Source organism: Peromyscus leucopus, chromosome 16_21 (genome assembly GCF_004664715.2).
Source record: "Peromyscus leucopus breed LL Stock chromosome 16_21, UCI_PerLeu_2.1, whole genome shotgun sequence".
Taxonomy (NCBI): domain Eukaryota; kingdom Metazoa; phylum Chordata; class Mammalia; order Rodentia; family Cricetidae; genus Peromyscus; species Peromyscus leucopus.
Genome location: NC_051084.1, coordinates 4,332,843 through 4,350,921, shown reverse-complemented (window position 1 = coordinate 4,350,921; position 18,079 = coordinate 4,332,843). Strand labels below are relative to the sequence as shown.

At 45.2% G+C, this 18,079-nt stretch overlaps 1 protein-coding gene across 1 annotated transcript; it reads left to right on the top strand.

Moving 5' to 3' along the window:
- The first annotated feature begins 7,076 nt into the window (after positions 1-7,076).
- LOC114702149 (natural cytotoxicity triggering receptor 2-like) lies at positions 7,077-18,079 on the top strand. The gene is made up of 6 exons (XM_037199833.1): positions 7,077-8,232; positions 8,469-8,795; positions 11,022-11,091; positions 12,720-12,844; positions 15,504-15,595; positions 16,884-18,079. Exons 1-6 carry the CDS (start codon positions 8,175-8,177, stop codon positions 17,103-17,105), a joined length of 894 nt encoding a protein of 297 aa, XP_037055728.1. The 5' UTR covers positions 7,077-8,174; the 3' UTR covers positions 17,106-18,079.

Here is an 18,079-nt window from a genome sequence, read left to right as displayed (position 1 = left end):
GCTCAGAGCAATTTTAGATGACTAGCTGAGATGATCCAGTCTCAAAAACTACTTGAATAAGGACTTGAGATAAACCCTGAACTTTGGCATTATACACAGACTGGATAATGAAGGATATAGTTACCTTTCCTAGAATTTGACAATTAACCCCATATTTTTCTTTCAGGATAAAGAAAACTTCGCCCATACCCAGCAGGAAGCAATTTTAAGAATACGACGCCCACATTCCCAAAGAGGTGGCGTGGGGCAGGTGGTTTTTTGGTCTTTTTAATGAGTTTTGGGTCTGGGATAATTTTCAGTGTTTAGGGGGGTTGGTTACAAGTTGTTGTCAAGGGTTAGGAAAAAGGCTAAGCAAAGGAGATTAGATTTAAGGTTCTTGTTTAAAAAAAAAGAAAAGAAAAGAAAGAAAGAAAAGAGAAAGACAATTACTAGTTTTAAATACTTTACATTGGATTGGATTGTTTTATATTGTATACAAATTTGAAATTGATATTGTTAGAAAATGCTATATGTATATTTCTAATTGTATTCATACCATTCATTTAACAATGTAATGCAAATTTCTGATCCTTGAATGTTATTATTACCAACTATTAGGATATAAAGAAATGAAAGTTAGTAGTTAGACATTACAATAGAACTTGTAGTCATATTAGATATGTTTTAAAAATTGAGCAGATATATTTTAGACAGGTCATCTTCAAACCCTTCAGAGATCTACAGAATATGGCATTTAAAATGTTTTAATAATTTAGAAAATTTTTCTTTTTTGAGACATGTCGGCTCCTGGCTGTACCAATCTACTTCAGAGAAAATATGGGCATTGAAGAAACTGCATATGGAGTCAACTTTCATTGTGGCAAAATCTAGCCACTGGACAACAAAGTATCCTCGAATCAACAGGACAAAATGGACAGACAGAACATGAAACAAAGGACTACTGATTCTTGCCAAAACAATTGTGGTTATGGCTTTATCAAAAGGCATCTTCTGAGGCCAGGACAATATGGCCCCATCCCTGAAGTGGCCTTCGCAATCTGGAAAAGGTACAGTGCCCTTTTCTTCGAAGGCAGCTTAACAGGCAGAGGGCCAATGGCTTCTGTTGTGCAATGGAACAGCAGCTGAAAGCTCATGCCTCTCAAAAGTAGACTGGCATTTAATAGAGGGATGTACAGAAGAAGGGGATGCTGAGATGAAGCCATATATACACAGCCAAGAAGAATGAAGAGCTGAATTAAAAAACTGTCAACAATTTCCAGAATTTAAAATCCTGAATCATGACAGGACACTAGTGGAATTCAGGTGTTTCTGGTACATGGACTGCTCTCACCCAATGTGAGGTTGAGCTGTTGACCTTGTGTACATCCTACTTCACAAATGAGTCTGTCAGGTACACTAAGCCTATAGGCTGAAGATGATGCCCCAACACTGTGGAGAAACCTCAGGTGACTGCCCAGGCAGCTGGCTGTTTCTGTCAACTCACAAATTTTTTGGAAGTTGCTTGCATGTACTTCCTGTTTTTATTTTTGTTAGCTAAATATTCCCTTCTTGGGTCTCTGAGGGAGTTGAAGATTAGTTAGTTACAGTTGAAGATTAGTTAATTATAGTTGAAAATTAATTAGGATAGAAAGTGCATTAGATACATCTTGGATTTACCAAAATAGGATAGATAATGGAATTATTTTCTCTGATTTGTCAAATACCTGTTTAGGTATTTATTACTTGTATATATTGTATATAGTTATTGTACTTTTGTATATAGTTTTTCTTTTGTTAGTTATAACCTTTTGCTTTTTTTTTCTTTTTATTAAAATAGAAAAGGGGAAATGTGGTGGTATTCTAATTGTACTGAAATGTGATTTTGATTGTATGTTAATAAATAAAGTTGCCCGGGGGTCAGAGCTATTAGAGCCATAGACAGAGTGTAGCGGTGGTGGCACACGCTTTTAATCCCATAGATCTCTGTGTGTTCAGGAATACAGCCAGCATTGGAGACATATGCCTTTAAGACCTAGGGGGCTGTACATTCAGACAGTGACGAGGCAGTCACGTGTTTGGGTTTACAACCAATGAGAAGGCAGAATGACTTGGAAATGATTGACACACAGGAAATAGCTCTCTTTCGAGAAGCTGGGACACCGCAGGAGGAAGGGTGAGATTTTAGCTCTGAGCTCTGACCTCTCAGCTTTCTCTTTTACATTGTTTCTGTGTTTCTTATTTAATAAGATGGTTGGTTACATCTACATTGTCCTTTATACAACCAATACCTGAAGGAAGTAACCTATAAGGTACCCAAAGGAATGAAATCTGGCAGATGGAGGTGTTTTATTTTGCAGAAATTGGAAAATTAAAATATGTACACCACACCATTGATACCTATTCAGGATTTCAATGCACAACTGCTCTGAGTCCCGAAAAGGCTGTAGTCAATCACACATTTGTCAGAAGTTATGGCCATTATGAGTATACCTGTATGAATTAAGACTGACAATGCTCCAGCATACATCTCTAGTAAAATGATACAATTTATTGCTTATTACAATATAAAACATATTAAAGGTATACCACATAATCCTACAGGCCAAGTGGTCATAGAAAGATCAAACTGAACTCTGAAGAATGTGCTGAATAAACAGAAAGGGGTAATAAAGATCCCCGTAAATAGATTGCATAATGCTTTATTAACTTTGGATTTTCTCGATGCTAATGAGAAAGGAACAACAGCTGTGGAGAGGCAGTGGATAAACGAGAAAAAAAAAAAAACTACAGAATTAAATCAGCCTGTATACTTTAAAGATGTGCTGACTTCAGAATGAAAAACAGGATATGTGTTACTTTGGGGAAGAATTTTGCTTGTGTTTCCTCAGAAGAAGAAAAGCTATGAATACCATCAAAACTGATAAAGGTTCCTGTCGCTGTGTGTTGTGGCACGGATGTGAGGTTTCATGCAGATCTGTGGAAAGAAGACTCAGAGGCATCTTAAGAATGAATTTAGCCTTTCATGTCTGCAGGGGGGTCCAGCCTGGAAGGACTGAAGCACTTTCTTGTCGCCTAGAGCATTTTTATTTCTCTCTAATTATAGTTTAGCCAGTTAATTTCTGTACCTTGAAAGCAACCTAAAAGGAGCTCCCAGGGACCAAATGCCAAGTGCAAATTACTTGATTTCTTGGTATCATGGTCTTCTGGGTTTCCTGGACCAAGTTTTGCATAGGCCTTTGATCCTTGGGGGACTCTCTGAACCTTGACTCTCAAACAAGATTCACATAGGGTGATAAGAGAAACAAAGGGTAAGAGAAACAAAAAGTGTGGTTAAACAAAGAAGGATTAGGACTAGGTGCTACTCTCTGAAACCAGGCCAGGAGCTCAGCAGAAATGCAGCCACAGGTTTGATTTGAACAGAGAGACCTCTTAATTAGAAGAGATGACAATTCATCAACCAGCATGTGCATTCAATCCAAACTAACTTATACGACTAACAAATGCTTCTCATTTCATCAGATAAAACTTGCCAAAAGGGAAACTCTCCAAAGTTAGGATTGGGACAGGGTTTTCTTTTTCCTTTCAGGAGAATAAAGGCATCCAGCTAAGGAATCTGAAGAACACTGGACAAATGAGACATCTGAAGAAAAAGGACAAATTATCCAGAAAAAAATGTCCCAAGAAAAAGAGTAAGTTGGCTTATTAGTATATTACATCTCCAACAGGATAAAATTTCATAAAACTTCCCAAATGTTTGTTTCTGTTTTTCTCTATAGGCATATAATGCAAATGGTCTTTTTGTATTCCCAGTTCAACTAAAACTTAAAGCTGGCTTTGGAGTTGGAGTGTGGCTCTCTCCTCTAAACCTAAGCATGCTTGTTAAAGGATAATGCAAAAATCTCTGTCTCATGTCAATAGAGCCACCTGATATGGGACAGAAGAAAAACCAAAATTAAGGAACTATTTTATTGGTACTAATATCATAATCCTTTAGTTTTATTTTGACTTTTTAAAACTTTTCATAAGATATGAATTTTATACCAAGATTTATAAGATATATATATATATATATAAACTTTTTTCATAATAATAATTGTCATATAAAATACTAACTAATTCTAGAAAAAAGGCTTCATCAGGTTTGAGTCTTTATCAGTTTTCTTCAGTGAATCATGGCCTTGCTTAACAGTGACCTTTGAAGTCTCCGAAAGGATGATGGGACCCCATAATGATGATTCCACGTGGACTATGATAATACCACTAAGCTAACAAACACCACCTAAAGACTGGCTTTGGACTACAAACTGCTCAGAACAATTTTGAGGTGGCTAGCTGAGATGATCCAGCCTCACAGACCACTCTAGCCAGGACTTGAGACAAGCCCTGCACTTCCCCATTATACAGAGACTGGACAACAAATTATGCAGCTACCTATCCCAGGACTTGACAATTAACCCAAAATTTTCTTTTCAGGATTTCCCTAAAGATGCCTTCACCCCCCATCCAGACATCAGGAAATAAATTTAAGAATAGCATGCCCACATTCCCAAGAGGTGGAGTGGGTGGTTTTTTGGTTGTTCAGTGAGTTATGGATGTTTGTCATTGTTTTGGTGGTTGATTACAAGTTGGTATTGGTAATAGTCAGAAAAAATCTAAAAAGGAGATTAGATTCAGGGTTCCTGTTTTGGAAAGAAAAAAGGAGGATATATATATATGTGTGTGTGTGTGTGTGTGTGTGTGTGTGTGTGTGTATGATAAGATAAAAAGGTAGATTGTTGCATCTACTTTTAAAAAGCAATTGCTAGTTTTACTATTTTACATTGATATGGATCTTTGTATATTGATGCAAAGTTGAGATTATTTTTGTTGGAACATACTGTACATATACTTCTAATCTTGTTCTAGGTATTATACCTATACAGTTCATTTAACAATATAATGCAAATTCCTAGTCCTTGAAAGTTATTACCAACTATTTAGGATAATAAAGAAAGGCAGGTTAGTAGTTAGTCACCTATCACAATCAAACTTGTAGTCATATTAGGTATGTTTTCAAGGTCAAAAAGAAATATATTTTAGATAGATAAATCATCTTTAAATACTTCAGAGATCTACAGAATATGGCATTTAAGATGTTTTAATAACATAGGTTCTTTTATTTATGACAATAAGACATGTCTGCTCCTGGCAGCTCTAATTTCCTTCAGAGAAAATGATGGGCATAAAAGAAACTCCATATGGAGTTTACTTTCTTTGTGGTAAAAGTTAGCCACAAGGGCAAGAAAATGTCCTTGCCTTGACTGTTGATGGTTTGCTGTCCAAATGGACAAGCAAGACACAAAAGAAAGGGCTGCTGAACTTTGCCAAGACAAGGTAGGAAGGCCCTTTAGGAAATCCTGCTTCACAGATAAGTCTGTCAGATATGCTAGGCCTGTAGGTTGAAGATGAATGCTCCAACATTGTGGAGGAACCTTGGGTGACTGTCCAGGCAGCCAACTGTTTCTGTCATTTCTCACATCTTTTGGAAGTTGCTTGCTTGCACTTCCTGCTTACTTATGCAATATTATTTCCTCCTTGGGTCACTGATAGAGTAGAAGACTAGATAGTTATAGTTTTCCTTGTTAAATTCAGAAAAGAAACTCACTAAAGATGTGTAAAGTGTATAAGTTTGAAAGACATCAAAAGATAGTTTTTCGCTGGTAATACAAGTTAGGATAGAAAGTGAATTAGGTACAACACTTTGGACTCACCAAAATAGGATAATAATGGAGTATTTTCTCTGAATTTGTCAAATGTTAATGGACTAGACATTATTGATGTAATTATTGCCTGTATATATTATATATACTTATTGTATTTATTATACATAGTTTTATTTTAATATTAGTTATAACCTTTTATTATTTTGGACAAAAAAAAGGGAATGTGGTGATAATTGATTGTACTCTAACAAATAAAATTTGCCTGAAGATCAGAGGACAGAGCTAGCTACTAGATTCAACATAGAGGCCAGGCAGTGGTGGCATACACCTTTAATCCTAGCACTCTGGAGGCAGAGGCCTGTCTGGATCCCTGTGAGTTCAAGGCCATCCTAGACTATATGAGATTAATCCAGTTTAAAAGAGAAACAGAGCCAGTTGGTGATGGCTCACACTTTTAATCCCAGTATTTGGGAGTCAGACTCCTTTAATCCCACCACTAGGAAAGTTGAGACAGGAAGTGACATGGCTGGGCAGAGGAAGGCAAATAAGCAGAGGAGAGAGGAGCCTAGCTCTTTTGGCTGAGGACTAAGGAGCGTTCAGTCTGAGGATTAGTGGAGATAGGATCTTCCCCTTTCAGCTGAAGAGCTGGCGAGGTGAGAAGTGGCTGTGACTTGTTCCTTTGTCTCTCTGATCTTTCAGCATTTACCCCAATATCTGGCTCCGGGATTTTATTATAAGGCCAATTAAGATTTGAGCAACAACAGTTTCCTGAGCTAAGGGCTGTAGAGACTGGACACTCTTGCACAAAGCTCATTGTCTTGGCCAGAAGGAGCAGGTGAAGTAGCGCTGTGGCCACAGTTGTGTGCTAGCCCAGAACTGTTTGCAATGTGGCTGCAGATGCATGCCTTGCTCTACTTATGGTCATGGATACTGCTAGGTCCACCTTCAGCATCCTTGGACTTCTTGCTTTGTGCTGGGACGGGTGAGGTGGCAGAAGTCACCTCAGCTAGCTGTTCAGCTGCTGAAAGCCACCTTCCCATGGGCGAGTCCCTCCTAGACACTCTGCTTTGCCACTGGCGGACACCGCTGGCGGACACCGCTGTCTAAAGGCTTGGCGCATCTTTGCCAACTTGGGCAAAGGCTTACCCTGCCTCTCAGACCTCACAGGGTGGCCTGGCCTTCCTCAGGGCCTGTAGTACTGCCCACTCCTCCATCCCTCTCTTCCCCAGAGCCTTTCTCGAGTCCTGTGCAGTCTGGGTCAGCCCTTGTCCCCTGGCATCCAAGCGGCCACACGACATTGTCATTCCTCAGGGCTTCCCCATTCCTATAGTTTTTTTTTTATTCTCTTTAGTTATTTGTTTATTTTGAGACAGGGTCTCAGGTGGCCCTGGCTGAACCTCCTATGTAGCCAAGGATAAACTTGACCTCACATCCTCCTGCCTCCACCTCCTGATGCTAGGACCACAGTCATGCACCATCACGCCTGGTTTCTCCTTGCTATCAGTTTACCATGAACAGCCTGTAGCTATTGATTTTTTTGTAGCTCATGTAATGACAACTTTATTTATTTACTTTAAACTTTCACGTATGTGGAAGTCAGAGACGACTTTCGGGGAACTGGTTCTCTCCTTCCTCCATGTGGTCATGGAACTGAAACTCAGGTTACCAGTCCTGGTAGCGAGTGTCCTTGCCTGCTGAGCCATCTTGCTGCCCTGTGACAGTTATTTTTGAAAAGTGTTTGGTGAGTACAGTCTTTCAAGTGATGCTTAGCAGTGAGTGTGGCATGTTGGGAAGCTGGGCATCTGGGGGTGACATGGGGCCTGGGGCTCCCCTTTCTCTTCCCTCCATCTGAGCTCTCTTCCTTCATACCCAACTTTGTTGTCTCCAAAACTTATCAGAACCACCCTTGCTCTTCCATTCCTGAGAATGAATGTCTACCCCCTTCTCATCCCCTCTAGTCCACTTGGAACCTTCTGGTTCTCAGGTGGGCCAATCAGCAAGGTTCTGACCCCTGAGGGCAAGCTGGCCTTAGAGTTCTAGCCAGGTCTCCAAAGGGCCTCTGGTTCTGACACCTGCCTTCAGTGAGAGCCAGACTTGGGTGGAGAACAGAAACCTGGGGCTAAAGAGGAAGTGGGGAATTGTGGGTGTTGCTGGGGAGAAACAAGCACACTCTTACTTCATTCACTGTGGTTTCCTCCTGGGCTTTCTCAGCTTTCCTCACCCTGTCTTATGAGGCAGGAGACTACAGTTTCTCTGTAAGCCTTTATCTAGTGCAGTTCAGGAGCCTAGCTACAAAGCCTGTGGCTGGAGGATCCACAGGGCCACACAGGCCTTGCTCAGCTTCTCTCTTGTCCACGGAGGTCTCTGCTTCCTCAGCAATTCATCCCACACTGGCTGTGGTGGCTGCCTGGATCCTGCCCTGCCCTGATCTCTTCTCCTCAGAGCATCCCTAGTCCTTCCCTTCCTGCCCCATCCCAGCTGAGAAGAGGACCTATGGCCTGGGAGGCCACATGCCTGCTGTCCCCCATCCTGCTGGTGCTCCTGGCCTCAGGTGAGGACAGAGGGAAGGAACCAGGGAGAGGAAAGGGCAGGGGTTGGGAGGTGAGCACAGATGGGCTCTGTGCTTGGGAATGCAGAATACATGGAGTGCTGTGGCCAGCAGCTGGTTCTAAGCAACATCCCGAGTGTCCCGAGCATAAACACACAGGGTTACTCCCTGAGAAATGAACCCATCTCCTTGCCCTGCTGTGGAGGCTGGGAGGCTCTGACTGAAAGGTGTATTCTTAGGTTCCTGGGCACAGAACAGAGTGTTTCTTCAAAGAGCAGAGGGCAAGACCATTGTGGTGAGATGCCAGTATGATTCCAGCCAACGCTTCAAGGAGAAGGTGTGGTGTCAGAAAACATCAGCAGAAACTGGTGAAATCTTAGTGTCCAGTCACAGCACAGATGCTCAGCAGTCAAAATTCTCCATCAGGGACTATCCTGATTCTCAATTCTTCAATGTCACCATGACTGCACTCACGGTGAGAGACTCAGGTCTCTATTTCTGTGGGATCGTTGAAAATCGCAGAACGATCTCTGTTCTCAGAAACATCTACCTGAAGGTGTCAAAAGGTGAGCTCCCCCGTTCTATGTGTCTCTCTCAGCCTTCCTGAGTCACAAGGCTCCAGAGCTGGAGAGGGCTCTAGAAACTGCTTCCCCAGTCACCTAGAAACTGGAGCACAGGGGAGAAAGGCCCCTCCCCCAAGGCCACCTTCTGGTTCAGGGCAGAGCCAGCCCTAGAACCAGGCTTGCTGGCCTCTGGGAAGTTCTCACCAGTTACTCTTAACACCTCTTCCTCTTCTTCTTCTTCTTCTTCTTCTTCTTCTTCTTCTTCTTCTTCTTCTTCTTCTTCTTCTTCTCCTCCTCCTCCTCCTCCTCCTCCTCCTCCTCCTCCTCCTCCTCCTCTTCCTCCTCCTTCTCCTCCTCCTCTTCCTCCTCCTCCTCCTGCCGCTGCTAACAGGAATCTCTTTACTGAAGGATCTTATCGCTCCCCCCCCAGCTGTCACAGCATCCTTTCCTGAACATCCCATGACTGTAATCCCATCAGAAGCCTTCTCTCTAGGGTTGGTGGGCTCCATCACATGAGAGAGACCTCAGAGCAAATGGAAGGGGCACGGAGAGATGTGGACTAAGAGGAGGCAGCTGGACAGAGAGGCCCACAGGAGGCTTAGAGCACAAGGCAGGGAGATGTGGGTTCTCGTTCAGGACCTTGACGGCTGAGAGTCTCTGAGCTCTGGGAAGGCAGCCCAGCAGCTGCTCCTGATGACTTGGATCTCCTGTGTGTCTCATGCTGAAGACTGCAGTGGCAGGGAGCTTTCTGAGTTAGTCTCTGATGTCCATAAGTTCACAGGGTGAACAGCTCCTCCCAGAGCTTTCCCTGCTGCATAGTGTGTCCAGCCCTTCAGTTCAGTGGGTGCCTGGAGGTTATGTTTATGAAAGCTTTGCCCCAGCACACTCCATGTTGGGGAGACATTAGTTGTGACCTTCATATGTTCAAACATAGTGGACCCAGGATGGGGAGACACTCAGCCAGTAAAGTGCTTGCCAAGTGTGATGGTTTTAGTTGCCAATGTGGCAGAACCCAGAATCACCCGGGAGACAAGCCTCTGGCCACACCTGTGAGAGATTATCTTAGCTTGAGGTGGGAAGACCCATTCAAAAAGTGGGTGGCTCCATTCCCTAAGCTTGGGGTATAAAAGTATAAAAGGGAAAGTGGCCTGAGGACATTCATTGCTCTCTACTCCCTGACTGGATGCACTGCAACCAGCTGCTTCCGGTTCCTGTTGTCTTGACTTCTTGTTGTGATGGACTGTCCTGTGAACTGTTCCTGTTGTCTTGAGTTCCTGCTGTGATGGACTGAACTCTAAACTGTTCCTGTTGTTCTGACTTCCTGCTGTGATAGACTGTACTCTAAACTATTCCTGTTGTCCTGACTTCCTGCTGTGATAGACTGTACTCTGAACTGTATGCTACATCAATCTCTTTCTCTCATAAGTTGCTTTGGACAGAGTGTTTTATCACAATTAGGAAAAACACTGTGCAAGTTCCATTCCTAAATGCACATTAAAGAAAAAGCTGGGCATGGAGAGACATGTTTATAGTCTCAGCACTGGGGAGGTGGAGACAGGAGGTCCTTGGGGCTCATTGACAAAATCCAGTGAGAAACCCAGTCTCAAAAATTCAATAAAATAAAAATGAAATGGATTACAGACAAGTGAAGACATCTGAAATTGTACTTAGCCTCCACATGCACACATACACATACACATAAACATGCACACATGTGCACCTGCATACACACAAACATGCACATATATACACATAAACACACACAGTAAAATAAACACTAGAGACTGGACAGATGGCTCAGTGGTTAAGAGTGTTTGCTGCTCTCTCAGAGGACCTGAGTTTGGTTCCCAACCCCCTCTTCACATGGCTCTCAACAGCCTGTGACTCCAGCTCCAGAGGATCTAATACCTCTGGTCTCCATGGGTACTGCACTCACATGCACATATCACCCCACCACAGACACATAATTAAAAACAATAAAAACTTAAAATGAAAGAACATGGGAAGCAGGAGAGGCCCTGGAACATGCGAGGCCTCATTTACAGTCACATGCACTGTGGCTTTTCTTGGGAGGTGACTCCAGCTCCATTCACAGCAGGGCAGGTGGCACTCCTCAGGGTCTTCACTTGCTGGCTCCAGTGCCATGTGTGGGTTCCTCCTCTTCCAGGGCTGGAGACTGGGGGTTTGGGGTTGTTGAAAAGACAGATTGCTCATTATGGTCTCTTACAGATCCAGCCCCACCCACGGCCTCCTGGAGGACAACAGCCTTGGTCTCTGCCACCAGCTCTGTCACTGGCAGGTACTGCAGACTCCCTGTCCTGTCCTGTTAGTCTTGTGCTTCCTCCCACTCTCCTGACTATAGTTCCCTAATTGTCATGCTGATAGGTGCCCAGCTCTCACAGGACGGATGGATTCAGATGGCCACTTCTGATCATTTTATATAGGCCTCGATCTTCTCATCTGCAAAATGAGATCACAATAATATTCCTGTATTTGTCTGTCTATCTATCTGTCTATCTATCCATCCATCCATCCATCCATCCATCCATCCATCCATCCATCCATCTTTCTATCTACCTACCTATCATCTAGTTATCTGTATCTAATCTATCTATCTATCTATCTATCTATCATCTATCTATCTACCTTTTATGATGAAGACCGGCCTGAGACCTCACATTTATCAGCAGGAGTTCTACGACTGTGCTGTGCTCTCAGCCTTAGTCTTTCTATTTTGAGATTGTGATTTCACTTAATAACTCAAACTGGTCTTTAATTCACTCTATCACACAAGGTGAACTTGAACTTTGGTCCTCTTGCCTCAGCCTGTTGAGTGATGGGCCTGTGCCAGCAGCTGGCTAGTTCTTTGTCACAGGAGGCTCTTCTGTGCCTTTTAAGATATTTAGCGGTGTCTTTGACCATCCTATAACCAGTAACTACAAGTGTCTTTCTGAACACAAGTGACCACTAAAAATGTCACCAGACATTACTAGATGGGACATGCCTATCTTCCTTTGGTACCACCATCTCCTAGAGTGCAGTGAGGATGGACTGGGGTGTGGGTTAGAGGGGATCCCCACTTGCCTACTGCCTCACCCTTGTGCAGGCAGCCTCGTGACTCCATTGCGTCTTTACCTCCGCCCTTCTTCCAGCCCTTCCGCTCGTCCTTCAGTGTGAGCAGGGTTGTTGTAAGGGAACTGTGTTAAGGAAGGAGAAATGCACGGCCTGAAGTTCTGTTCTCATGGTCTGGAATCGTTCCATGCCTGCTGATGGGCTTCCGGGATCCAGGTCCTTGGCCTCTGCCGTCTACTTCCCTCTGAACCCACATCCCTGAAGACAGTGGATCCCAGGGTCTTGTAGACCACTCCTTGTTTAGATATTGAATCAGAAACCAGCTGAGCTGAGATGTCCTTGATGACTTTCTCTACGACCTTGCCACTCAGCCCCTTCCCTAGAGGCTGCTACAAGCGTGTTCGTGGTGTCTGCCTTCGGGTCTTTGGACTTGAAGTGACTTGAAGCAGAGCATATTGGAATGCACTCGGCTGGCAGAGCTGTTTGTCAGGTTCCCTGATTCTCCTGGGAACTGGCTGCATCCCACAGAAAAGGGCTGAGGTAAAGCTGCAGGATGGACAAAGATCTCTGGAGGAAGGAGCCTGGGACTGGCAAGCTCAGGGTCCCAAAAGGAAGTTGAGGGCAGGAGACAGAAAAGGAAAAGGAACCATGGCTTCTGACATTGTCAGCATTACCCTGTTGTGGAGACTGCAGGACCTAGAAGGCAGGCCCACTGCATATTAAAGGGGTCCCCTGCCCACCTGAGCAGGGGACCCCAGAAGAGGCTGGGAATCACAGGCCTGGGGAAGGAAGGTTTTCTGGCAGGCAGTGTTCTGGGCTCTGACTCTCCTCACCCCGAGAATCTTTGTTCTAAAGCCCTCCAGATAACTGGATGTGGAAGGTCATCATTGCTGGTGTGGTAGTGGCCACCCTGCTACTGCTCGGACTTGTGGTCCTTGTCATCCTGTACCTCAGGAATGCTCGACGAAGAGCCCAGAAAGGTGAGCCTGTGCTGTTTTCCCATCAGGGAAACTGACCTGAAAGGCCAGGTGTCCAAGTGGCTTCCTTCTCCTTCACAAGGCACAGGCCTGGTGTCCCGGCTCAAAGGGTCGAGGGGTGGAGGGTAAGGGGTGGGGGCAGGACCAGTTCCACTCAGCTTTCAGTCTGGCTTACCTACTGAACCCCAACCCCCCACTTATTTGCTAGGATTTTGCATCATTTACTCTTTTCATCTTATTTTTTAATTATTTATTTCATGTGTATGGGTGCTTTGCTTGCACGCATTTCTAGGCACCGTGTGTGTGCCTGGTGCCTATCAGATCGCCTGGAACTAGAGTTATTGAGAGTTGTGAGCCATTGTGTGGGTGCTGGGAATCAAACCTGGGTTATCTTGAAGAGCGGCCAGTGCTCTTAAGTACTGAGCCACCTTTCCAGCCCTTCCTTTTTTCAACTTTATGATTAGGGACTTGTTAAGTCTCTATAAAGGACTCTCTGGCTGATGATACTGAAATGCATGTTGCTACAATTTTAAAATTTTGTTTTTCTCAGTATGAGGGAGGAAGTACAAAAAGATATGTAGGCAAAAAAAATACAAAGTAGCAACTATGTAGAATGAACGAGTCAAAGGATTTAATGTACAACATGAAGACTATGGGTAAGAACAGTACATCATGCCCTATATTTTCACCAAGTGAGCGGCTTGTAACTGCTCTTGCCACAGGAGGGGTATGGGTGCGCTGGTAGGTTTTTAACTGTCAACTTGACACACCTAGAATCACCTGGGAAGAGAAATTCTCTAGATCAGGTTAGTCTATGAGCCCGTCTGCAGCGGAGGGGAATTATCATGATGTTAGTCAATGTGGTAAACCCAGCCCATGTAGGCAGAACCATTCCCTAGTCAGGGGGTTGTGAACAGAATAAGAGGAAAATGTTAGCTGAGAGCAAGCAAGCAGGATGTGTTTATTCTCTGCTCTTGGCTGTGGGTGTGGGGTGTCTGGCTGCTTGAGTTCTTCCCGAAATGATGGACTGTAACTTGTAATCGCCAGCGAATGTCCCTTCCCTCTCCTGTGCTGCTTTTTTTTATTGGGATGTCTGCAATGGCAACAGGAATAAAACCAGACCAATCCATCATTCTACATCATTAACCATTTTGTGATGTATGTTCAACACCATATCATATGTAATGTACATCATAGATACATGTTTCAAAGGATACACAGTAATTTTTCTCCCTTTGTGGTACTAAGGACGGAACCGAGGCCCAAAGCATGTTGAACACACACTCTACCACTGAACTATGCCCTCAGCTCCCACAGTGAAAACTGAGGGGTGAGGATACGACTCAGCTGGTAAAGTGTTTGATGTGTAACATGAGGACCGGAATCCACTATCCAGCAGCTGTGTAGACACGGGAGCACACTTGTAATCCTAGCATCGGGTAGGCAGAGACAGGTTCATCGGCTTCACGGAATCAGCACGTCCCAGGTCCCAGTGAGATCCTCTGTCTCAAAAAAAAACAATGTGGACAGCTCCTGAGGAACACCACTCAAGGCTGTCCTCTGGCTTCTATCCACATATGCACACACATACACACATGCCCACGAATATGCACCCCCTCACACTTACATACTTACACACACCCAAAGTGAATGTGCTACAAAGGGAAAAATTGTTTTCCTTCAGGTCTTTATTATTACTATTATTATTAAGGTTTTTTGAGACAGGGTTTCTCTGTGTAGCCCTAGCTGTCCTAGAACTCACTGTGTAGAGCAGGCTGGCCTTGAACTCAGAGATCTACCCACCTCTGCCTCCCGACTGCTGGGATTAAAGGAGAGTGCCACCACCACCCAGCTTCCTTCAGGTTCTTGAAGGACGTTTTACTCTTCAAAGTTTTGAGTTTTTAGCAGTAATCCCGCATGAGCACTGTGGCCTTCAGCTGACTTCTGCATCCTTTCTTGCTGTTTTGCCCTCTGTGCCCTGTCTATTTATTCTCCACAGGCCTTCCAGATATTTCTGGGGACAACAAGGTTAAATGCATGAGTGGGTCAGGGCTCCACTTGTGAATATCATTTTATCAAGCTCTGAAAAAAATCTTTACGGAGGAGAGAATTTCAAAATTCTATCTGCTTATTTTCCAGATGTTATGTAATCAATTTAGTGGGGTCACTGTGACATTTTTAGAAAACAGCATAGGAATGGTAAAATGCCCAGACTCTGGACACATATTCTGAGTTTTTATTTAGGAGTATGTATGAGTGTGCACACAGGGGTGAGTGTGGGAGAGTGTGTTCATAGGAAATACTTCACACTAAGGGCTTTTGACACAAGGGACTAGAAAGCCAACATCTTACCACACATAACTCCACCAGTGAACGGATTGTACTTAATCTGATGTTTAAATATGGAACTACAGCGAGTGACCTGAAATTGACCATGAAGTTGAATGGGTTTATGCAGAACAGACACAGGCAGCCAGGCTATCAGGCTTTCTGACTCCTTGGACATTACTCAGTTCTGGGTGTGTGGGAGCTCCCTGGGCAGAAACTACCTTTGGCCAAGACCTGACCTCTCCTCCATCAGGGCCCCAGCCTGTTGTTGTCATGGGAAGTGGGGAGGTGGTACATGGGAAGTCTCTCCACTAACTTCCTGGTTTCCTCACAGCTGAGAACGAATGTCACCATATTTATGAAGACTTTCCAGGCCAGCAGGAGGAAACCACTATAAGTAGGAAGGACTCCTCTCTGGGACCTAAGGTACCCTAGCTGTCTGGTGCACATCTGTTGTTGTGAACTTTGCTCTGCGTTCAGTTTCTATTTACTCTCAGTGGTGGTACACACTCATGACCGCGCACATCCTCATGACCTACTTCCGTGTTTCCTTTTTGTGTATTTCTTCTCCTTGTGTTCCCGAACTCAAACTAGAGAGACAGGCAGGCAGGCAGACAGACAGAGACAAAGAGAGAGACAGGGAAAAGATGGGGGGGGGCAGGTAGAACCAGCTCTGGCCATCACCTCTATGGGAGAGAGCTCTTCCTGTGTCTCAGGTCCCTAGCAGTCTGTAGGCTTACAGACTATTTACCATTGGTCCAGTCAGTATGGGAACACTTAGTCCTCCTGAGGACTAAATGGTTTGGGTAGTTTTGTCTCACCTGGAGACCCAAGACTCCTGGCACTAAAGACCCACAGAATTAGAAGGCTCCAGCCCTCCATATAATGCTAGAATTGGTTTCATGAAATGCGTCTCTAATGAGTCCCCTTTAACTCCACCCTATTCTAGCTTGAATGTGCATAAGATTCACTTGGAGAACTTAAAAGTTTCTTGAAGGGTATGGTGGTGCAGGCTGGTATTTCTAGCACTTAAGAGGCTGAGGCAGGATGGTCTCCAATTTCAAGCCAGTCTGGGCAACATAATGAGACCTAGTCTCACAAACACAAGGCCTGGGGGCTGTAGCTCAGTGATAGTCTTCGCCATGCCTATGTAAGACCCTGTGTTCCATCCCCAACATTGAAAAATATACAAAGTCATGGTTTCTTAGGCCCCCTCCCAGGGTCTTTGCTTCCACAGATTTGGAGTGAAGCCTGATTCCAGTTTGGAACAGGAACCTGGGGAGGCCAGTGCTTCTCAGCACAGTGGCAGGAAAGACAACTTTCTAGCCACCCCTTCCCAGAGGCCCTGCAGACTGAATGCCACATCCCATATCTTTGTAAAAAATGGCTTATTTATTTTTATTTTATGTTTATGAGTGTTTTGCCTACATGTATGTATGTGATGGGTATACAGTGCCTGAGATGGTCAGAAAAGGGAGTCATATCCCTGAGACTGGAGTTAATAGACAGTTGTGAGCTGCCATGTGGGTGCTGGGAATTGAACCCAGGTCTTCTGGAAGAGCAGCCAGTGCTCTCAACTATCTCCCATCTCTCCAGCCCGTGTTCTGCATCTTAAACTCCGAGCCTGTCCCTCTGCCCTGCTCTGGTTTCTCACAGGCCGCCGGCCACCTCACTGCTGTTCTTTCAGCAGACATCTGTTTCCTCTGATTCTCAGGCCTTCAGTCAGCAGACCCTCTCCAGTGAGGACGCTGAGATCATCTGCTATGCTTCCCTCATCCACCTCAACCACGTGAGCCCTCAGGACTCTGTCTCTAGCAACACCCAGCCCTACCTGAAGCCCTCGCCTGACCCCCTTCTGTCTGTGGAATATGCTAGCATCTCTAGAAACAGACTCCAGTCTTCCACGGCTCCCCAAGAGGTGGAGACCAGGAACTGAGGCTGAGCGCACAGGGCAGAGCATGTAGGCATAAAGGCACATCCCAGCAGAGGAGGAACTTCCTACAGCATAGATGGCCTCAGAATTTTGGGGCCACACTTTCTTCAAGGAAGATGACCCAAAGCACAGTGGAGAGGGCCTGTGGACCCCTGGTCTCTCCCCTCTGGAGGTCAGTGCCGCTGGGACGGTCTACGTGGACAGAGACCTGGGCCAGTGCCTCTCGATGACTTGCCTCCCTTCCTGTGGTGACCTCCACTTCCTTCCCCACTGGCTCTTGAAACCCAGGAAGATTGTGCAAGTTCCCCCAGGAACTCCGAGTCAGCGGGGACGTCTGCCCAAGCCCCAGCTCCTTCCCACACCAGCCTGTTTCTAAAACCATCCTGCTCGGGAACTCTGGTGACCCTGCCAGGAAGAATGCTAAGATGCGGCCAGCGCCCATCAGTGATCTGTCTTCTGAGGCATTTCCAACCACAGCGGAACCAGGGAGCTTCCTTACCACAGCCAGCCGCACGTCTCTGTCAGAGCGCATCCCGGCTCCTCTGCCTTCTGGAGGACCGCCATTCTCTCCGCTAACGGTGTCTACCCCTTCTGTGCCACGTCCACCTTCCAGGACCCCAGCACAGAAGATTCGCCTCTGTCCGCAGCCCCAGGCTCCATGCGGACAGACTGCTCACTGGCGCTCAGACTGGGGGAGGCAGGTTCAGGGAAGGAATGGGATGCTGTGAGTGTGGCCCTGCTCTTGGGGACCCTGCCTCACCCTGATGCTCATATCTTCCTCCTGCAGCACAGATTTGGCTGGAAGAGACTGGGTGATTCCTATCCCGGACAGGAGTCCAACTCCGTCTTGCTCTTGGGTTATTGGTCTTTGCTAATGGTCTCACTTGACCTCTGATCTTTCATGACTCTTTTTTTTCCCCCGAGACAGTGTTTCTCTGTGTAGTTTTGGTACCCATCCTGGGTTTGGCTCTGTAGAC